Genomic DNA, 22,233 nt, shown 5'->3' on the forward strand with positions numbered 1-22,233 from the left:
CTTCCCAAACCTTGCTGTACTCGCTGTAACGACAGCTAAGTGGTTCTGTCTTCATTTACACAGTGAGCAGATGTGACCTTTGCACACACCTACACATCCAGATCTTCCTCCTACCCGCCCGGGTGACTTATGGTGTTCGTACAGGGTGAGGTAGTAGGTTGTGTGGTTTCAGGGTTGTGATTTTACCCCATCAGGAGCTAACTATACAACCTACTGCCTTCCCTGGAGGGCAGCAATACATCACAGGAGCACACGGCAACCTTCCAGTAAACTGACAGACAGTCTTTAGCTGAGGACTGACATTTGATAGCAGAGGTTTCATTGAATGGGTGAGTGGTGCCAACAGCATCGACATTAATTCCTTTACAGATACTGTCTATGTATGGAAACGTGGAAAGTGCAGTTTTAGATTTTTTACTATCAGTGTTTTAACTTTGTACTGTTTCATTTATCAATAAATAAAGAGTGGATTAGAAATGATGTAAGAACAAACAATGACTGGAGTCTCATCCTTTCAGTGTGTACTGAGTGCAGAGGAGCAGCAGTTTCTTCTTCTGTAATCCTTGTAAGGAGCTCATTTTACTTCAAAATACCAGTGTGAAGAGTCTCTGTAGCTCAGGTGCAGACGTGTATTTTAGATGTACAAGCCCAATTCCAAAAAGTTTGGATGCCGTGGAAAATGTCGAACAGAATGTAATCATGTACAAACAAACTGTGTTTACTGATAATGGTTTTACAGAGTGTTCCTGAGCCCATGTAGCAGTGGCCTTCATACGGTCATGTGTTCAGCCAAACACTCATGCGGTGAACCTCTTTCCAGGATGCCCCTTTCATCCCCAGTCACGATGCTATCACCTGTTACCAAAGAACCTGCTTACCTGTGGAATGTTCCAAACAGGTGTTTTTGGAGCATTCCACATCTTTCCCAGTCTTTTGTTGCTCCTGTCCCAGCTTGTTTGAAATGTGTTGCTGCATCAAATAAGCAGATGTTTACAAAAATCCATGAAGATGATGAGGCAAACATTAAATATATCGTCTTTGTACTGTTTTTAATTGACTAATGCCGAAAAGGAAGAGCAAATTATCACATTCTGTTTATGCTTTACACAATGTCCCAACTTTTTTGGAAGTTTGTGCATCCTTTGTCTTTACTTTTTGTACTTTCAAACAAAGCTAATTGCTTTTTCTCTGCAAGATGTCGATAATGTGTTGGATGAAAGGAAAAGAAAATTCTAGAAAACCATTTGAAGCTACAGAATTCAAAGTAAACAAAAAAGAGCCTTAACCTTGATTGCAGCAAAGTGGTGTCTGAACAAATGTTCAGCATTTTGTAACACACCTCAAAGTGTCGTCACAGGCTTTGAGCTAAGTTTTCAAGTTGCCTCTCAAACTTCATCAAAGCTGATATCTGGTTCATACAGTCTCAACTCAGCTTCAGACTGTCTCTAATTCAGAAAACATGAGCGCGTTCGTTTCCCTCACAGATGGAGCGAGACGCCAGGTGCTGAGGTACCAGCAAGAAACTCATAAATTATCACCCTCCCACTTATCTGTGTGAAAACACACTGAGCATCCTCGGAGGAGCTCTGCTGTCTACCTTCACTGTGGACGATGACAAGATGATGGCCAAATACCCCCAGAGAGTCTCACACCTCAGTGTGGGGACACATTGCTGTGAACCCATACACAGTAGATGGCGCCAGATATTACATGTTGGCAGTCCACAGGTCAGTTCTCATTTATAAGATTTATTTTCCACAAGGCTGCGAGCTTATAAAGACTATGGAGCAAATAGAAAGCAGGAGTGAAGTCTGTACTAAGTACTGTGTGCTTACCTGTAACCAAAGGGGATACCTGACAATGGAGAAGTGCATTCTGCAGACTACACTTCACTACAGGCCCCTATCCCATACTGATTTGCTAAATTGTGCTAATAGTAGAGAAGCAAAGAGTTTTTTAGATGTGAATCAGGCAAAAGCAAGCTGTAAAGAAATGTCAGGTATACACACACACACAATTAGCACCTCAGTCTACTAATTAGTCCACTAACAGGATAACATGGTGTGGCTCCTTGGCTGTTGCATTGTGCAATGAGCACTACCAGTGTGCCCTGGTTATATTGTCTGGTTTACTGCTCGTCCCATAAAGATCAAATCAGGAGTTACAAGCGAAGGCCTGGACCGCACCTTCCCCCTTAACCTACTGACACTCCATTGCTGCACAATACAGTAACACCTATGTATTACACACAATACATATATTGTTTTATACGTATTAAAATGTGCATTTTAATTCAATATATAGTAAAATCTATATTTTGAATATGAACACAAGATTGTTATTGTTATTAATTTACAATAACATATAAGACATACAGTATATGCAGTGCTGGAGTAAGTAAAAGTATCTATACTGCAACCTAAAAATACTCCCTTACATGTAAAAGCCCCGCATAGAAAATATCACCTGAGTATCATTCAGAAGAATGAGTGTTATCCTGTAATATTTTATCTTATTATTACTGATACATGAATGAGTCAGTGGCATTTTACTGGTGTAGGTGGTGAATAAATGTAGTCGAGTAAAATGTGCAATGTTTCCCTCTGAATGTTATGAAGTAGAAGTAAAGAGGGACAAGTAACTCAAATTATTACTCATCTTCCGTATCCGAAACACAGACTATGGCCAGAGTAGGTGTACAAAATCGTTATCACGTCATTAATGTGTAATGTTTTATGACCATTTTATTGTGAAAGACGGTGTTTTTTATTATAGTAAATGACGCTATTGACCTTTAATTACATAAGTGATTTAAAGTGGCTCCATTGTAAATGCTTTATTAGACGATCAGCTGACATTGATTGGACCGTGTTGCGTTTACTGACATCCTGTATTTTATTACGGAGACAACGTCGCCGACAGCACGTTCCACGTCGCCCTCACACATCCACACCGACCCGTGACATGTCGCGCCACCAGGAAGTGATTGTGTCCTGCCTAAAGGGCGGTCACGCTCTCAGATCCCCGCATGTCCATTGGTCGAAACCATAGGTGTGTCAGGGGGGTGTGTGCCCCTTGTCGCCGTCCGTCGCTACGTTACTTCCTGTGGGCCAGGATGAGCGCGGGGCCGACGGCGCGCGGGGAGGCGACGCTTCAGAGCCGAGCTGGATAAGTGTGCCGGAGCGTCCCGGGATCAAAACACGTCCCTGCTCCGGTAACAGGCGACCGTCCATCCCGGTGACAGCGTGCGGAAATGCTGCGGATAGCACTCTCTGAGGTAATTCATGAGCTTTCTTTCCAGACTGTGCTGTTATGTAATTCTGATTATTAAGCTCACTTGGCTGTTTTTAACTCACGTTTGTTGTGCATGGATATAAGGTAATGTTGATCCCTCCTGTGAGAAAACATCAGTGAATTCGGCTTTTAAAAAGACCGAACTGTCATGCAGGCGATTGTTCTCCGTATACTCTGCGCTCAACTTGAATTTCCTGCGCAGCTCTCACCTGTTTTTGTGATAAACCACACACCGCACATCATTCTGCTGAGAAAAAACATGAAAACATATTTGTTTATCTGCCTTGAAATTCCCCTTTCACCTCTCCATTAGATTTCTATTTCCTTGTCTGTGCAGCTGCAATACCACCAGCTACTGAAAGGCAAACATGACGGTATGCAAATGCAGAACTTGTATAAGTTAAACTATGGGAGCTGGTCGGGGGACTTCCTGTGCACCTGGTTTTTGGTGGCGCATGGACGACCTTGTTGGGGAGAGATCAAATCCTGATTCACTGACAAATGGGAGACAGCTGGTTTTTTGCCCTGAGCAAGCACTTCACACATTAGGCAAGTCTTGGGTTGTAAACGACAGGTGACAACAAATGTAAGAGCATCTATAGCCAGCTGCCCTGCAATGCAGAGTTTTGGAGTTTCTCTGGATTGTTGTACCCTCGCTGTCATCTGTTAACGTGCTTTGCTGAGTGCAGCTCCTGTTTCCTCTTCCCCTATGACCTAAAGATAGCAGCCCTCTGTCTGGGATTATAGTTCCTCTGGGATTTTAAAACACAATGTCCTTTGAGGTGATGGGGGAAACATGGGCTGGGCCACGGTAATCTATGAAAGGGGAAATAAAGTCATTTGAGCCCAGTTAAAAAGCAGTTGTTGACATATTTTAGACAAGGTATGTCAACACACTGACCCAGAAAGGCTATATTATATGAAAGAAATAGACTGAAGCTGTCGCCATCAACGAAATCACCAGTTAAATCTTTACAATAATTGAATCCATTGATTGTTTGGTCTATTAAACATCAAAAACTGTGGAAAAGGCCCATCACGCAATCTTAGAGCAAAAATATATGGTCAGCAAACAGTTTAAACCCCCAAAATATTCAACTTAATGTAAGAAAACCAGCAAATTCTCATATTTGAGAGCCTGGAACCTCTAAAATTTTTGCCATATTCACTGAAAATTTTCCTAAACGCGGCTCAAAATAGCTGCAGACTTGTTTTCAGAGCAGATCTGGACACACAAAAGTCAGATGCACACGGTACAATCAAAACAAAAACGGACATGGAAATAGGTTGTGGGCTTGTGTTGTGATTTGATGCTGCATATTTTGGTCACAGCACAACCACAGTGCAGGAGAGGACGTGCGCTGGCCCGAGATTCAAGGGAAAAGAGGGCTTACGTTTAAGGTGAACTCAGTGCACCGAAGTCCGCGCGCTGTTTATTGTGTTGCGGAGGAAAACACGTCTGCCTCATCATCACTTTGATGGAGAAATCTTTGCGGGCTGCCAGGGACATTAGGTTGTGCCAGGGCACATGTTGTCTGTTTAAAGCAGCTCGACAGACCAGTTAGACAACAGTTAGTCTCCAGCTACCTCAGTCTGTATTGTCTTCATCACGCACTCCTTATGGTACAGCATTTTATAGGTACAAGCCGGAATAGTTCCACTCACAGATCCTTGCACAACCCTCACTTTGGCGTGCTGTCAGGACCTGTCCTTTGACATGCTGCAACCCAAAGGCGACAAACAAGAACAGGCTTGATCAATCATGCCCTCGCTGTCTGGCGAAAATAAATCAGAGTTGACAGAGTGCACGTTTTCAACCGGAACAGATGAAGATAGTGTTTTACCCGACTGCCACGCTCAGCCGTTAGTTTCAGCGGTGAAATGTAAAGTTACACAATCTCATTTTGGTGATGTTTCTTCTGCGCTCGGCTTACAGATGTATGCAGCTGTGTAAACTGAGATTTTGCTCCACGCTCTGAGCTAGCCCCACAGCCAAAACTCTCTGTATATTAGATATCCTGCCTAGATGGGGTAATAACTTTGTTAGCATTAGAACACAGATGGAGTTTTATGAGAATAATGTAAGAGCAGGGGGTTTAAAAGATTTGGACGGAGAGAATTCTCGTCTTTTTGTGCCTTCGTCCTACAGTTTTTGTGCTCATGATCACATCATGGAGGTTTTACAGACAGTATGCTTTGTAGCGCTGTCATCTGATTAGCCAATCAGCCTACAGTCAATCGAACATCAACTCTTAACATCTGCCGCCATGAATTACTGGAAGTTGCACAGAGCGCCGTGAGCGTTGACCATGGTGCTGGGATGATGGCTCAAACAGATGTCCTCTACCCTGCTGTGAGCAGCTGGGAGCTCCACCAGTCTCCCACACACACATACTTAGAGCTCCACTCTCAGAGGACACACAGCCGCAGACAGAGACCTAGAGCTGTGTGTCCATACATGCAAAGCTATTCCTGCAGTGAAAACACCAGTGTATGATGTGCGGCGCGAGTCTGTTTAAAGTCTCTGGAGCATCAAAGTAGGTCAATAACCCAGAGTTGAAGCGTTGTAGCACATTGGTGGTTGTGTACTTTGTCTGGACAGGTTGGAATTTAATCAGTGAATGATGCAGATGAAATAGTGTGCTAATGTTGACTCAGTGCGCATGGTTCACTTATTAAACAATCACCTTCATGTGGTGAACTCACCTCTGATGGAAAAGTTATACTGCTAAACACAGCTGCGGTGAACAGTTTGTGATGTTACACATGATACGGCTGTAACCAGGTCAGTTTTGCGAGCCGCCGTCCTTCGTCGAGGATGAATATCCTGCGGGGAAAAGGCACCTCTGAGCTACCAAGTCCAAAAAAGATAGATGCACCCTCCGCTCCGCTCGTGAAGAAAAAGGGTTGAAATCTTTCAGCGTGTGCAAATGTGCAAACTCCAGGTGCTCACGCGTAGAGAAGCAGGAGCATGTGGTGTTTTGATTAAAAAAATGTTCATTAGCTCCTTGACAATTTCTTTAAAATGTCTGGTTTCAACCTTAGTGGCTTTTTATGCATTCATTTATGTCCTGATGAGATAAATGGGAGATAATAACCCTAAAATTCACAAAGCACACCACAATAAATCAAAAGGAGGAAAATAAAGGAGCTACTATACTGGTGTAGTTGTAAGCTGCAGTCTCATTGCCTGCCACCCGGGCTCTTCCCCTGTGAATTGATGGCCCCATTAAACACTAGTAAACTCCAGCAGGGACTTTTGTGGCACACAGCTTCATTTTCCAAAAGCATGCTTTTCCTGGTCCACACTGAGGAACGGACAATATAGATAATTATTGTAAAGGATGAGAAGACGTGAAATGAATTCGCTGTTATATGATTTTCGTGCAAAAATATCCTGTCCTGCTCAGTGATTTGAAACACTGCAAACTAAAAAAAATCCTGCCTCAGGCCTCATCTTTGCTCTCTCTCCCCCCTCTTGTCACAGTCTGGTGAGTGAGGGGTTGTTCCTCCCAGGTTTGGTTCGATCTCCACCATGGCGGGAGACCTCTTCAGCCCGCCGTCCCCGCTGGGGGATTCCCTGCTGGACAGTCCGCTGTGTGGAGACCTGATGGACGATCTTCGTGACATCTCCCAGTCCATAGGAGACGACACTCTGGGATTTGATTTCCCAGAGTACCAGAGCACTGGCTCGGGGTCTGAGAGCTCCATCACGCTGGGTGAGTAGTGCATCTCATTCTTGAGCTGCTGCTGACAGGTAATGTGGATCATTAGGGCTCCGACCTTCTGACCTTTTGGCTCCATTGTCCCGTATATAAATGCACTAAAGAGGTCTATGTAAACCACTGTGTGTCTGATCACAGAAGATTAGATACAACCTTTCTCTTTGTATCTCCTCCATGATTTTGTCTCCAAATTCCTGAGTAGCTCTTCAACACATGACCCACGCCTTCTGTAATTTAACGGAGACTCAGCAACTAAAAGGCCTCACAGTCTGCAGGAGACACTTAACTAAGACAGACAAACAGGTGTCCTCGGTGTATAATGTGAAATACAGTTTCTGCCAAGGAAAAAGTGTGTTTCCCGCTCCCCTTTGTAGCCTAAATAACTGCTCTATGAATCATTTTTTTCCAAGTAGGTGTCACATTTTTCCAAAAACTGTACATGTCAGTTGGATTGAATGTGTTCAATGGGAACCCCCTTGAAATCACTCGCAATTGTCTCCTTTCTGCCTTGTTGTGCGCTGCAGACACGTTGACCCCAGCCTCCAGTCCGTCATCGGGGGTGTGTGCTGCAGCACCAGACCCAGAGGAGAGCTTCACCCCCCTCAGCCTGGAGTGCCGGGTGTGCTCAGACAAGGCTTCAGGCTTCCACTACGGCGTGCATGCCTGTGAGGGCTGCAAGGTGAGACGTGTTGGACTGAAACAGGTGTAGCGCTGCCAGATAGAGTACATATGTATGCATGTACTGACACACTGTACGGATCAAAGGACATAAAGGCCACACAGAGATATAAATGAAAACATAAAGACACACACACAGACCTGTTCAGATTGATGATAACATGAGCCTTAAAGGTAAATGTTGTCCCTGCATGTAGCTGCGCAACTGTATCAAAGGGGAAAAACACCACACAAACACACACACACACACTCATGTGTACGCATGCACATACATGCCCACACAAACACACGCACGCTTACCCAAACACATACAAAGCTTGGCATGCAGAAGCACCTGACCTAGAGGCCAGTGGAAAGTTTCTGAGACAAGCAGCCGGGTCATGTGAGGTGGGGGATATAGTGGCCTTGACTGACTTGTCACCTCTCCCCTGCTTGGCACGGAGCCCAGCCGAGTGACGTTAATACACACATTTGTACACACAGAGCTGCTGCTGGCTTAATACTAAATATTAACTTCCTACGGAGTCCACTCTGTGATGTAATGATGAGACCGCTTTTTTTTAAAGGTCTCATTATAAAGATCATCATAAAGATAACTCCTTCAGGCCGAGTAGAAAAACGTCATTAGGAGACAGTGACGCTGAGCTCAGCAATCAATTCTGTTTGTGCGTTAAAACCTTCAAAGATCATCACGACATCGTCAAGTCATGTGAGCTTGTCATAGTCTCATACCTCTCTAAGCTGGTGGCACATTGTTGCGGCTAATCCAGGCCTTTGTCTGCTATTTTTGCACGACTTTTGAACTTCTGACCTTGCCCGCTTTAGTGTCCTCCCATCAGCCGCAGCTCCTCTGCATTTTTTTATGCCACAGCTACATAACGATCAAGTCATCCAGACGGAGTTGTTTCAGTTGCCATAGGTGTTCTCCTCTTTCTGCGTCTTCTATAATTACTTCTTTTTCCCCTGCTGGAGACAATCAGTTTTTCCACTTCTCTGGACTGGCAGTGTGCCTCCACTTCCACTCTAATCTATAGAAGACAGCAGAGATTGACACTACCGGGAGGCTAACGTTTCCCAGTTTTCATTTCTCTTTCCAAGTTTTGCAGAATGTCCTGTCAGTTGCTCAATGCACGTCTGTGTGTGTTTTTTGAGCGCCGCTGAACTGGCCATATTCCTGCAGGGATCTGGTTTACGACCAACATTTCACTCATCAGAATCAACACAAATAATGCTCATCCTGTCAGCCCTCTGTGTCTGTGTGCTACAGCAATGACATGATGAGCCGCTGCACATGTGAGAAGCTTATTTTGACCGCACTCTGTTCCTGAATTCTCCAACGGATGATATTGCGCCATCATGGAAAAGTCTGGCTTGTGATATGTAGCAGTCACAGTTCACGCTTTCCATGCTGGACAGGCTCTGCATAGCGTTTTCAACACCTCGCTTTAAGAGACGAGCGCTTCATAGTGGGAATGTGAATGGAATGTGCTGTGATGCTGTGGTGTGAGGGCTTAAGTCTGTGCTGATGATGGTATGACGTGTGCGGGACGTTTGGAGCAGCGGGACAGTCAGCGCAGTCAGAGAAGGCCTTCAGTAATGGAAAGGTTAATTGCAGCACATCTTCCAGCTCAATCGGTTGAGGTGAGTTTGTTGTGCCACAGAAATGTCTAAATTAAAACTTTTCTCTCTGTTTTGCTAACAGACGTTTGCCCTTAAGGAAACATTGCACAAGCTCTTGTTATTCACCTCTCACAGCTATATATCACAGCAAAACACTGGCCTCTGGTTGTGTCTGCACACTCATACACAGGCATGCAAAGACATGCATGCTGTAAACACACACATCTGTTTTTTTTTCCTCCCCGTGCGGTTCTGTTGTTTCGTAATGCGTTTTTGATGACTATCACATGTCACGACACTAAATGCCCGGACCTTCACATTTCTCCCCGCAGTGTTTTCATGAAGATTACAGCTCGCTCTCCCCGCAAAGCTACTTTTTTGTGGTTTCAAAAAAAAAAAAAAAACAGCGACGTGTGACACATAATAACTCTTAATAACAACACGTCTTTAGCATAAAGGCAGACAAGACCTTCTGTGAGATGATGGCTGAGGTATCGCGTGACTGTGTGGCTCCAGATACGTTGCCAGAAAATCCTTATTCACTTCTTGACGTTGAGGGATGAGGAATGCTCTGATTGAAATTTCAGCGATGCACATCGGTGTGCGTGAGCGTACGTCAAATCATAAGTTCTGGCACACGTGTGACATCTGTTAGCGCGCGTGGGCCCACTGCTATGATCTCTCAGTGTGTGTTGGAGGGCTGCAGGATGTCTTGTCCAATCAGGGCTCTTCTTCAGAAAGGTCAGAGCCCACCTTAAAGCATATCCCTCTTAAAATATAGATGTAATTGCAGAGTAAAGTCTAATCCAAAATGTAATATAACACTGGCTCTTAATGTACAGAATGCATGTACAGTATTATAAGGTGCTGCAGACATATGGTGTATCATCAGATGAATAGCTTTACTGAGTGATGTTGACCTTTGTGATCAGATTTCCTGTCTCTTGTAATCCTCCTGTTGTCCTAAGGATCAAAAATAACCTGTTAATGATTAGAAATGACATAAATTTGCATTCCTGGACTTCCTGGTTTTTAGGGCACTTTAGATGCAACATTTCTAAAATCACTTACAGATGAAATGAAATGTTAACAAACCATTAATAACACATACAAAGCATAGTAAGGAACGAAAACCACCTCATTATAAAGGCAATTAGTGTCAGTGTGACAATATCTTGTTTGCCTGAAGCCTCTGCAGCAACATATGAGATCCACCTGATCGTGATCCACCTGAGGCTGCAGACGGAAATGTTTCCATATGATCTGTAATTGGAGCTGGAAATGAAGCTGATAGCTACAATATTTGTCACTGTCTCTACCAGGGGTTCTTCAGGAGGACCATCAGGCTAAAGCTGGACTATGACAAGTGTGAACGTCACTGCAAAATCCAAAAGAAGAACCGCAACAAGTGCCAGTACTGCCGATTCCACAAGTGCCTCTCCGTGGGCATGTCCCACAATGGTAGGAACTGTTTGAAGCTGAACTGTGTCACTTTTGCCAAATAACAAACATAAGCGACAGTTACAGGATGATGGTGAATAGGACTGTAGACTAACAGTAGTACAAGCAGGTCAGAGTCAGTAAGTGCACTTGCTAACCTCAGTTACAGTGCAATATAAAGCTAAAGTTGGCTAATGAAAGTAAGCATGCAGTTACATAAAATTCTACACACATTGTCCTCAATCGACATCACAGTAGTAGGTGTTCTTTACAACAACAGCAGAGCTCCTTCTGTGATTTGGCTCCAGTTCATTGTGCTTTCCATTGACTGGGTTTTTATAGAACAATGTCCTGCCGGAGCCTGCTTGACATTGAGAAAACACAGTCCCATATAGTGCCACATCTGGCCTGTCATCTGCACTGACTGCTGAGGGGGGTCATCGGGTTTGTTACGATGGCCTCCCACTGCAGACAGAACAGTGGAAGAAACCTGAGAGGAGGACATGTTGTCCTCAGAGGGGAGGAAAGAATGTCGAATTGGGTGAATGTTTGTGTGTGTGTGTGTGTGTGTGTGTGTGTGTGTGCGCGCGCATGTTCGCTGTAGCCTAACGTCTCTGTATGTAATCTCGTTGCAAAATAACACCTAGCATTTAGCCGCTGCTAATGACAAACGTTTTTGCGCACCAGCCATCCGGTTTGGTCGGATGCCTCAGGCGGAGAAGCTAAAGCTAAAAGCAGAAAGCAAGATGGTGGAGAAACAGAAGGCGAGCCCCATGCTGGCAGACCACAAGATTCTGGTCAAGCAGATCCACGAGGCCTACATGAAGAACTTCAACATGAACAAGGCGAAAGCTCGGCTCATACTCACCGGAAAGACCAGCAAGCCGGTACGAGAAAAACATTAAACAAACGACAGACGTTTGAGCATATTCTTTATTCTGTATCCTCACCTACCAACATCCTCTTCTCAGCAGCCTTTCATCATTCATGATATGGAGACGTTCCAGCTGGCAGAGAGGACGTTGGCGGCCCATATGCTAACCGGTGACTATCTGGAGCCCGAGAGCGGCCTTCAAGAGAGGGAGGTGGTTCCGGCTGTGGGGTGTGGGGAGCTCCAGCAGAGGGAGGCTGAAGCCAGGCTCTTCCACTGCTGCCAGAGTACCTCGGTGGAGACGGTCACAGAGCTGACGGAGTTCGCCAAGGCAGTGCCGGGTTTCCAGAGCCTGGATCTGAATGACCAGGTGGGTTTAACGATGCTCTATCCGTCATTTGCCTGCCTGGAGAAAGAAGATTTCCTGAACTTGAATTAAAGCGGGCATCTGAGTCATATGAGCTGTAACCTTCCTACCTGCCTGTTTAGGTGACTCTCTTGAAGTATGGAGTGTATGAAGCCCTCTTCACCCTCCTGGCCTCCTGCATGAACAAAGACGGCCTCCTGGTGGCTCGCGGTGGAGGCTTCATCACCCGAGAGTTCCTCAAAAGCCTCCGGCGGCCATTTAGCGACATGATGGAGCCCAAATTCCAGTTTGCTACACGCTTCAACTCCCTGGAGCTGGACGACACTGACCTGGCCCTGTTTGTGGCTGCCATCATCTGCTGTGGAGGTGACTGACATCAAATGCAAAATTCTATTTAATTATACTTAAAAATGCACAAGAAACTGAGTCCTCCGTCTTCTTTCTCCCTCTGTCTGATCCCTCCAGATCGCCCAGGCCTGGTGGATGTGCCTCTGGTGGAACAGCTGCAGGAAAGCATCATTCAGGCACTGCGGCTCCACCTGCTGGCCAACCACCCCGACGACAGTTTCCTCTTCCCCAGACTGCTGCAGAAACTGGCCGACCTCCGGGAGCTGGTCACCGAGCATGCTCAGCTGGTCCAGGACATCAAGACAACGGAGGACACCTCACTGCATCCGCTCCTGCAAGAGATATACAGGGACATGTACTGAGAAGACAGGACGCGGTCCTGAGCAGGGAGATACTAATGTATGCCACTGAAAACAGGGTGCACATAAATACTTAGTGAGAGTATTGTGCATATCGATGTACTGTTAGTAGCTTATTGTGTAGCTTTTGTGGATGCACACTGCTGTGATCTGCAGAGGTTGCATCGAGATTGTGTGACTTTCTACTGGAACAAAACAAGTGAAATGGGGAGAAAGGCAGCTCTTGTAGGTGGTGTGACTGCCTCCATTAAAAGGGGGACACAGTGGGAGACTTTTTGATCTGAGGCCATAGATGTAGAGATATTTCTTTAAATGCTTTTGAATTTTGAGCGCCCATCTGCTATGAATTGGATCCTGGTTGCCAGCTTTTACTCTACAGACACACACAAGTCTGCAATGCAAATGTGCATAGCATTAAAAAATGGGCATACACATAGTGAACATACATGACTGTGGCAGTCACACATGCACTGATGCTAAATAATCATTTTTTCCAGCGAGCAATAAATCAAACAGATGTCTTGAGAAGCGGACACATTAGAGAATTTAACATTTTTAACCTTTGAGGCAACTCAATACCAGACGTGTTCCTAATATCTTGGATATTTAGTGCATCTGATGTTCTTTTAAAAGCCATTTGGATTTGGTTAATGTCGTTGTCGTGTCCTTTTATCATGTGCTGGTGCCTTATTGATCTCCCTTGATCATTTTGATGTTGCTAGTTGAAGAAACACCTGCATCAGTATTCACCAAGTGCCATAATGTCTGCCTGAGCTCACGTTACCTCTCCTTTGACCACACCTCATGCCTTTTTAACCATGTGTAACAATTTAGTGCTGGACCAGGGAATGTTATCTCATATTAAACCATAAATCAGGAATTTTAAGTAGGCAGTGAACTTAAAGGAGTTTTACTTCTACTAGACACAACTGTCATTTGAAAATACTGTAATTTCAGCTGTTATGTATTTATTTTAATCCTTCATCATAGTTCACCTAACCTATTTTCTCTGATCCGTGTTGCAGAGGACAAAATGTTTTGTACAAATCCTGCCGTCAAGACAACCTGGTTGCAGGATAAAACTACATTGGCTATTGAATATTTTGACCACAAACACAATAATCTGTTAAGCTGGTTTAGGTTATATTTTGTAAATATAACAAGAATGTGGTGAGCGCTGTGAAAGGGATGTGTGGATGTGCGGACAGTAAATCAGGCCTCAAAGAGAGAGGAGCTGAACGCCTCATTTGCTGCAAAGAGATTTCATCTCCCAATGTAGTGTCATTGTTGTCATTCTGGAACGTTTATATTTTTTATCATGCTCTGCAGTGTACAGAAAAAAAAAGCTTTTGCTGTTCCAATAAAAAGAATCATGTCATGTGGTAGTCTAAAATAAACTAATATATTTAACTTAGTTTTATTTGTAATGCCTGGACTTATTTACCTCCCTAATGCCAGTATTATCTGATCATCTTATTCAGACCCCACCGTTCAGACAAATGCAGTAACAGGTAACAGGCACTCTAGACATTTTGAGTCGTCATAGCAGGAAAAGCACAAGTGGAACCAATAATGTTAATTACAGCTTTGTTCTATCATGTGTCCTACTAAGCCAGTAATGATATTAATTAAACCTGTGCTTTTCCTTTCATGACACCGTTGATGCATTTGCTGTAATAAAAATTATTATTTAAAAAAAAATAGGTTGGCAAAGCTAGAATCCCCCGTCTGTACATTTGTAATGAAATAACTATAATTACTATATCATTTAGAACCGTACTCCGCATAGAGTCGTTACTCTGCTCCCCCAGTCCAGTAGGTGGCGGTAAAACTTCATGAAACAATGTGGCTTCACCCGATGGGAGAACCAGGAACTAACTCTGCCTTCTCCGAGCGATGGAGCACACTACAAGTGAACCCCTTGAAAAAACATTTACTTGCCAATTGTGTGATTTAAGCAGCCCTTTTACTTACTACGGCCAGAAACCACCAAACACCAGAGCCATTGTGTAAGTGGACATGAAACAAAATGCTCCTTTAGCGCTCTGGAGCTAACGTTAGCTAAGCTAAAGCTAATGTTGTTAGCAGCAACGTTGAGAAAGAATTTGCATTTGTAGCGATATTTGCCATGAATTGCGCTTCTGTTTTGCGTCTGTGAACTAGAAACTAATATATAATACAACGTGTGTGCCTCAGGTTGCTTGAGGAGTGTTTCGTGACCAAGGACCCATTCAGCCCGGACAAGGAAAAGTTCCTGGTGTTGGGCTCTACTTGCAGCCTGTGCAGCATGCCAGTCTGTGTTGGATCGGTAAGATGTCTCATGATTGAATTGCTGCGCTCTGTTTTTGTGACGGACTAAATTTGTGATCATGTAATTCAGTTTATCAAATGATAAATGCCTGGTGTGCAAATCCTGGCATGCTCCTTCAGGGGCAAATGACAGCAGCTGATAAGAGTGTGCTACGTGTCTGCAGAGGCAGACGCTGTGTGAGTGTGTGTGTGCGCTCCTGCTCTCGAAATGCATCTGAAAATCTGTAATATTTTGGGACAGATATAAAATAATCCGGGAGCGCTATCATCATTTAAAAGTGCACTTGAAAGCCGATCTGTGCTCCTGCGACAGTTTTCCACTTGGCACGATCTTTATGTAGTATGGTGTTTTCCTCAGATGACTCTGTAATCATGTGGCATATATATGTGTAGAGAGAGCTTCAAGGCTGTGATGCCCTTGAAATGACTTAATGCAATTTCACAAATAGTAAAACATGTAAAGAAAGTCCAGTGTTGATATGAAACGGGAACATCGATGCCTGACTCGTGCTTTCTCTCCCCTCAGGACTGCAGTCTCTTCTACACCAAGAGGTTCTGCATGCAGTGTGTGAACAAGCACCTGGACCAGTTCCCACATCAGATTCGGGCCGAGCTGGCCAAGAAGAAGCAGAGCTCCAAGGATGCCGTCTCATGATGCTGGACAAGAGGTCGACGACCTGCTCACCGATGGGAGAGAAATGTCTGACTGGTCGTATACAGAGGCCTGTGTGTCAGGGCGCTGGACCCACACTGGACCAAACTGCAAAAACATCAAAAAATCCAAACATCCTATGACTTAATAGCGTAGCTCTGGGTGCTTATTGTGTGGGTGGGACTTTAACACCATACATAAGAAAAATACCTTTCTGCTTGTGGCCAGTAAAGGTAAGCTGCCGTATGAGCCTACAGGGTGTTATTTGTTTATTTGTTTCTAGAGAGTTTTATAGAAGCAAGCAGTTGGTGTGATTAGTGTAGCCGGACCCCTGTGGGATTGTGGTTGCAGGCTCAGACTCAGACCTGCTGGTTTGCTCCAATTAAAACTGGCTCCCAATTTAAAATTTGATGTCATGTAGTGAATGGGCACAGTTGCCCCGCAGTTGCTCTGAACAACAACAACAAAAAAAGTTATTGCTAATAATCTGCTTGTTCAGACCAGTTCACCAACGATTCTGGGCTTTTTACACACTGCTCAACACGTTATATTATTAGAGCTATGTAGGACTTAAAAAAAAAAAAAAAAAAAGATGTGGAAGTAATTGCATTCACCAAGATCAGTCGCTAGGCAAATTAAAAAAAAAACCACATTCATGTTTCCAGTGTCCTTGCAATACAAAGAAATTAATAAGTCATACAGTTTTCTCTTTGTACTTGATGAATTATGCCTGTTGCACAATGTTTTTATGTGCCTCTTTATGAGCAAACTCGTTTTTATTACTTTTCAGGAACATATGGTAACAGTAACATTTCTATGACTAATTCTCTAACTGTGGACACATGTTGGTGTTGATGGTGACACCTCCTTTTTAAGAGTGCATCACTGTTACCCCTCTCATTTCTGCATCCAGGTCGGAGGCTGCGCTGTTGACTTCTGTGGAGTCACAAAAAAAAAAAAGTTATTCTGTGTTATCTTAAACTATGAAAAGACACATACAGTGATCTCTCTGTGGTTTTGGATCATAATCCGTGTGTGTACAGTCGCATCATCCCACTCAGTTACATTTAGCTGTCTTTTCGTCTGAGGCTTTAATGAGCCCTAATATTTCCTAATGAGCAAAGACGAAACATAAAAAAAGTGTCCATACAGAATTGGATATGCGCGCGTGACCCAAACAAAATGTTCTCTTGCCTCGTTTTCCAGCCGCCCGTCGTAATCAGCTTGATCAAAATCTGTTTTCATCTCAGGGATCACTCTGTACAACACGGGGCACAGTTCGCAGCAGCATAAACACATTATGGATTAAGTGTGATCCCGACGGTAACATCGATATAACAGACGGCCTCGCTGTATTCATCATGAGATGTTTGACTCTTCTCAAGGATTAATTGAAACAGCATGGCCTTAAAGGCAGGCCCAGTGCTTTTTTTTTTTTAACTGGCAAATGCTGCAGAGGAATGCAGAGCGACACTCGCTGCAGAGTTGAAGTTGGGACATTGTCAACTCCTGTGCGCAAGGAGCGCTGATGCATTCGCTCCATTGCCGCAGGAGCTCCGCGCAGCTCGGGGATGGACAGATGATCAAGTATTTTCTTGAGTCAGGAATTTTTAAGATGCAAGCTGAGAAGCTCACACAAAGGGAAACGGTTTTTTTTTCTTAAGCTGCACCACTTTCTGTTTCCTTGGTGTTTAAATTCCAAGCACACACAAGCAATTACAACCAGTCGAGCACACAAACCACCCCTGTGGCATCAGTGGCAAAGTCTGACAGCGATAGGCACCGAGCCAACGATGACGGAAAGCCTTTCTGCTCCGGAGCTGATGTCATCATTCGCCAGGAGGCAGATCTGTGGTTATTTTCTGTTGTTTTCCTGCAGAAAACCTCATTTGAGTGCCTCATTGTCCTTCAATAACCTCGAAGCTGTAACTGAATGGATTTACACTGATTGCATCAAGTGTGCCTAAGCAGTTTATGCGACAGCAAATCAGATCAGGCAGTAATATCTTTCAGCATTCATACGATCATTTGATGATTGATTGCTGTGATAGTATTACCAGTCTGGAGGGGAGACCTCAGACCTGCAGGGAGAAGACCGTTCCCAATGCTGCTCTCTTATCAGGTTATAGCCAGGTCATCTTGCAGTGCATGAACACAGCATACAAATGACCGTTAATGAGGTCAAACGATATCTTTGCTCTTTGGGTGTTCGGTTAAGTGTCCGAACTGATGCCTGCTGTGATACATCAGGTGCTAATGGAGTGATGAAACATGATCACACCCTCTACAACAACCTTCCTTTGGCGGCTGCCTACGTATTTGTCTAATCAAACAGATGAATTAGGCCATATTCACATGTGGAGAGTTGATCCAATCCAGCTCAGTGTTGTTGCCCCTGTTCGACTTTAAGAGCGCTCTGTGGGCGGTCCTAGTGCGCAGACCAATGAATCGCCTTCTCTGTTTAAATAGTCCTTGATGTCAACTTTCCTTCTTCACTCAAACCTCCCTCTAACGCCATGTTGGCTGTTATGACTTGACTTGTTGTTTTCATCTGCTTTACTACGGACTTGACAGGAGTGGCTTTCTTAAACCCCCTGCGCCTTTTGGAGACGCTTTAATCCATTTTTGCGCCTACGCGTTGTGGATGATACGCGCGGAGCATGCATGCATCACTCCTGTGACTTTGCTTTTGAGAGGAATACTGCTTGGAAATAGAAGTTTGAAAGGGTTCGGTTGTTATTTGTGTCAGTTTTTTGCCTTGTCGTATGTGCAACAAAATGTCAGATGTTCGCCTTTCTAATGCGAGCCCGACATTGGAGAGGGTGGATGCGCGGCATCCGGACAACGTCAGACCTCCTGTCCGCAGAAACCTTTTCGGCTCACGGTCACCTGACCGAGAGGAGATACGGAGGTATTTGGCGGCTGCGATACAGGAAGATGTGCGGGATTTTATGGAGGAGTACAATTTCGATCCCGTCAACGACAGACCGCTCACTCCGCGCAATTACGAGTGGCAGGAGGACAGTGACGCAGCGGAGTTTTATTCCAGACCGCCTCACGGGAGCCAGAGAGATGTGGACCCGCACGGTGATAACAACCGACCGGGTGCCGAGGGGAGCAGCGAGCGGCAGCCGGATCGCCAACCGCGCAGAGACGGCTCGAGGAAAAGACATCCAGGAGCTTCAGGTGATTTACCTTCACTTATTCCGGCTGTCACGCATTTTGGTTGTGCCGTGCCGTGCAGTGCCGTGCGTTTGCGTGGTGCCACAGTGCAGGGGCGCGACGTAACAGTTGTGTCCGGGGTTCAACCGCAGGCTACGATCGGTCGGTCATCCTGCAAACAGACAGAAGTGTGCTGGAGACAGCCCGCGAGAGGGGGAGCAAGCTGAGAGCTGACTGTACAGATGTTAAAGTCATTTGAGCTGATGGTGGTAGTGATGGTGACAGTGTATGACACACTTGCTCAGGAGACCAAAGTGTCCTTGACTGCGTCGTTTTGCTCTCGGTGTCACTGCCGCGGATGTCAGGTGTCTTTTCCAGTGGACGTGCCGCTCCGCACACCAACCTCCTGACAACTTTCTCTGCGTGCTCTCTTTGTCTGCCAGGTCCCTGCTCCAGCGAGTGTCCGAGTAAAAGGTCGCATACCGACGGAGATGATGATGATGAGGAAGACCAGTCGGGCGGTGCGGCAGGACAGGCGGTGAAAGCCGCGGAGGAGAGACCGGGCAGGCCAGAGAACAGCGCGGAGGTCCAGTGAAAAACTACCAGGTTAGAGCTCATGATCTCTCTATTCGACTGTTACTAATGAATGTGAATTGATTACAACTTAAAGGTTTTCAGTGTGTGAAATACTCATGATCGGCTCATATTAGATGCCAGAAGAGTTTTTTTGTGCTTGTTTATCATCAGCATCAGTAACGCACGAAAACAGCTGTAAACACACATCTGAGGACTAACACGTCACCTGCCCTTCAAACGTTTTTTTTTTTTTTTTTTTTTTAAATTTCTCACAACTACTCATGCCATGGCTGTGTGTGTGTGCGCGCGCGCGTCTGCACGACTGGTATCAGGCATGAGCCACTGCTTTTTCAATTGCACCATTCAACAGCCTGTTTCCTCTTTATGTCCCACAGAGCGGGGAGACCTGTTGCTGGTGGAATACTGTAGCCTTTCTCATCATCTGACAGATGGGAGAGAAAACATAAAAGCTGCCTTTTCCTGAAGAAGGAGAGGAGGAGAGGCTGCACAAGCACTGAATATGTACACTATCAAGTTTTGGCACTCATTTCATTTAAATTGCCTCAGAAGCAGCAGACAATGTAGCAGTGTGCAAATGGATTTTTGCTCATTTTCTTTTTTTTTTTTTTTAATCTACTACCTATGTTTCAGATGTAGCACATAAAAAAAAGCATATTATGCTTTTCATACCTTTTTGTTAAATGTATTTGAATACGTGTGTGAATTTGACTCGGGAAGTTGCAGTGCAATTTCCAACAGAGAAATATTATTTTGTTAAAGTGGTCATATTGTATCTTTATTCAGGTAATTGATGTAAGTTAAAAATGCAGATTTCAGAAGTCAGGGTTATGTGGAAACAAAATGTCTTTCTTTTTCTATGGCTTTATTTGTCCCAGTGTTATATATCTTGTTTTTGAAGGCCCAGATGGCCACACTGTAAGTTGAGGGTCCATCTAACTGGGAACAGCCATGACAGATAAAGTTTACATGCAAATAATGTCTCTCCCCCCCCCCCATTTTTCTTTCTTTCTTTCTTTTTTTCTGGGTTTTTGCCAAAGTTTGTGCCTTTTTGTTCTGAGGGAGAGGGGTGGGGTGGGAGGGTAGCTAAACTGCTGAGCAATATCCAACCAAATTTTAACAGTATTTGCTAATAATCCTAAGAATTAGCTTTTATTTTTAAATTAGGTGAGTTCATATTTTAGTGGCTTTCAGGTCACGCATCCCACCCTGTGTTATAAGTGGTGTAGTCCAGGTTAACATAGATAAAATATGTTCAAATCACAGGGCTACTTATGCAAATATGTGAATCAAAGATTTGTGGTGTGGAATTCATGTGGAACATGTAATTGCACTATTGTTAATTTTTCTCTTTTTTTTTTGAAGGCAGAAAAACAAAGTGACACTGCCTCATTTGGTAAAACTTTGAAGTGTACCTGTGTGCCTTTTTTTTTTTTTCTAAAAAAAAAAAAAAAAAAAAAAAAACACTGAAAAAATTATACTAACTTATTTATGTTGAGCTTTTTGTTGTGGGTGTATGTATAGCTTCCCAAAGCGACATTTTTGTAAATATATATTTTCATTATTGTTTTTAAGATAAATAAACTTTTGCAAAACTGAGCCTAATAATGGATTTTCTATACCGTGTATTTTTGTGGTTCTCCTTGTCTTCAATCTGCAGTTTGATTGGTTAAAAGGCAGCGCTGGTGTGATTAATGCATCTGCTCACTATTCTGATTGCACAGCACACGAACACCCTTAACAAACACTTTTAAAGTTCAGAGTGATGTGCACAGGTAAAGTGGCAGACTGATCATAGTGATTACAAAGTCTTCCATAAAGACCTGATGGAGATAAAAACAGGTTATTAAACAGGCTTCATGTGCTCTTCAGTCTGAGGGATGACAGCACTGACAGGATCAGTAACTATACTATATGACATCTAAACACTAATAAATACCCTCATAAAACAACTTAATGCCTGTCTACCAAAGCACTTCTACAACAGTCCCATAATTTGCCATTACAAACTCTTTTTTCCTATAAGTTACTGCTCTACCACTAATGTTTGCTACAATAAAATGATATCATGTGTGTGGTTGGACTAAAATCCGGTACACAGTGTCCATCTTGAGTGCAGACACAGTGCCAGAGTGCAGGCTGTGACTGTGCTGGATCGTCTCAGCCCAGCTCTGCCTCTAAAGTTGAAAACAACAAGGGTAGGTCCTGAGGAAAAAAGGGGGGGGGGGGGGGGGGGGAAAGCTCGTCGTTATTGGCTTTCCAAAGCTCCAATCACAGCAGAGAGAAGAAAAGCAGACCACTTAGGAGCCAGCCAGTCAGAGAGCGGTGGGAGGGAGCCCAGGACAGCACAGGCTGTTCTTTTCATAAAACACACACACACACACACACACACACACCACCCAATTAGTTTCATTGGCTGCCTCTTTCCTGTTGATACCAGCGTGTAGGAGTCACATACACAGTGAGCGGGAGAGAGAGCTTATTCCTTTAATATCTCATACTGGCTGGACTGTGTTTGCAGGAATTACAAGTGAGCTCAGGGCATTTTGTAATCTATTAGAGAGGATTGTAACACATTTGAACACATCGATGTTCTCCCTTTGACAAAGCACATGTTACTTTGTGACACAAGACGTGTCAAATGACGGTATCATGCTAAAATGAGTCAGTGTTAACATAATGCTGTGTTGAAAAGCAGTGCAAATAGATGTTGTCTTAAGGAAAATACATCATTTTTGGATCTTATCTCTTCCCCTTTGAGGCAATTTTCAGTCCTGTTTGTTTGTGTCTACAGGGACCCATAATGGGCAAAC

General features: G+C 44.2%; 3 protein-coding genes across 4 annotated transcripts; all 3 read left to right on the forward strand.

The window, feature by feature from the left end:
- Nucleotides 1-2,977: 2,977 nt before the first annotated feature.
- LOC143314803 (peroxisome proliferator-activated receptor alpha-like) lies at nt 2,978-14,116 on the forward strand. Of its 2 annotated transcripts, none has more exons than XM_076722001.1 (8): nt 2,978-3,277; nt 6,782-7,013; nt 7,544-7,698; nt 10,640-10,778; nt 11,445-11,644; nt 11,732-11,998; nt 12,118-12,361; nt 12,461-14,116. In XM_076722001.1, exons 2-8 carry the CDS (start codon nt 6,830-6,832, stop codon nt 12,703-12,705), a joined length of 1,434 nt encoding a protein of 477 aa, XP_076578116.1. In that variant the 5' UTR covers nt 2,978-3,277; nt 6,782-6,829; the 3' UTR covers nt 12,706-14,116. The 2 variants fall into 2 exon arrangements, with proteins under 2 accessions (XP_076578116.1, XP_076578114.1); XM_076721999.1 differs by having other exon boundaries at nt 3,084-3,277; nt 11,729-11,998.
- Nucleotides 14,117-14,540: 424 nt separating this feature from the next.
- Nucleotides 14,541-16,612, forward strand: cdpf1 (cysteine rich DPF motif domain containing 1). The gene is made up of 3 exons (XM_076722466.1): nt 14,541-14,711; nt 14,899-15,010; nt 15,539-16,612. Exons 1-3 carry the CDS (start codon nt 14,599-14,601, stop codon nt 15,665-15,667), a joined length of 354 nt encoding a protein of 117 aa, XP_076578581.1. The 5' UTR covers nt 14,541-14,598; the 3' UTR covers nt 15,668-16,612.
- Nucleotides 16,613-17,916: 1,304 nt separating this feature from the next.
- On the forward strand, nt 17,917-21,023 carry cdkn1ba (cyclin dependent kinase inhibitor 1Ba). The gene is made up of 3 exons (XM_076722465.1): nt 17,917-18,850; nt 19,270-19,432; nt 19,798-21,023. The coding sequence occupies exons 1-2, from the start codon at nt 18,430-18,432 to the stop codon at nt 19,419-19,421; spliced, it is 573 nt and encodes a 190-aa protein (XP_076578580.1). The 5' UTR covers nt 17,917-18,429; the 3' UTR covers nt 19,422-19,432; nt 19,798-21,023.
- Nucleotides 21,024-22,233: the final 1,210 nt, after the last annotated feature.

The sequence above is a fragment of the Chaetodon auriga genome, chromosome 22 (assembly GCF_051107435.1).
Source record: "Chaetodon auriga isolate fChaAug3 chromosome 22, fChaAug3.hap1, whole genome shotgun sequence".
In the NCBI taxonomy this organism is placed as follows: Eukaryota; Metazoa; Chordata; class Actinopteri; order Chaetodontiformes; family Chaetodontidae; genus Chaetodon; species Chaetodon auriga.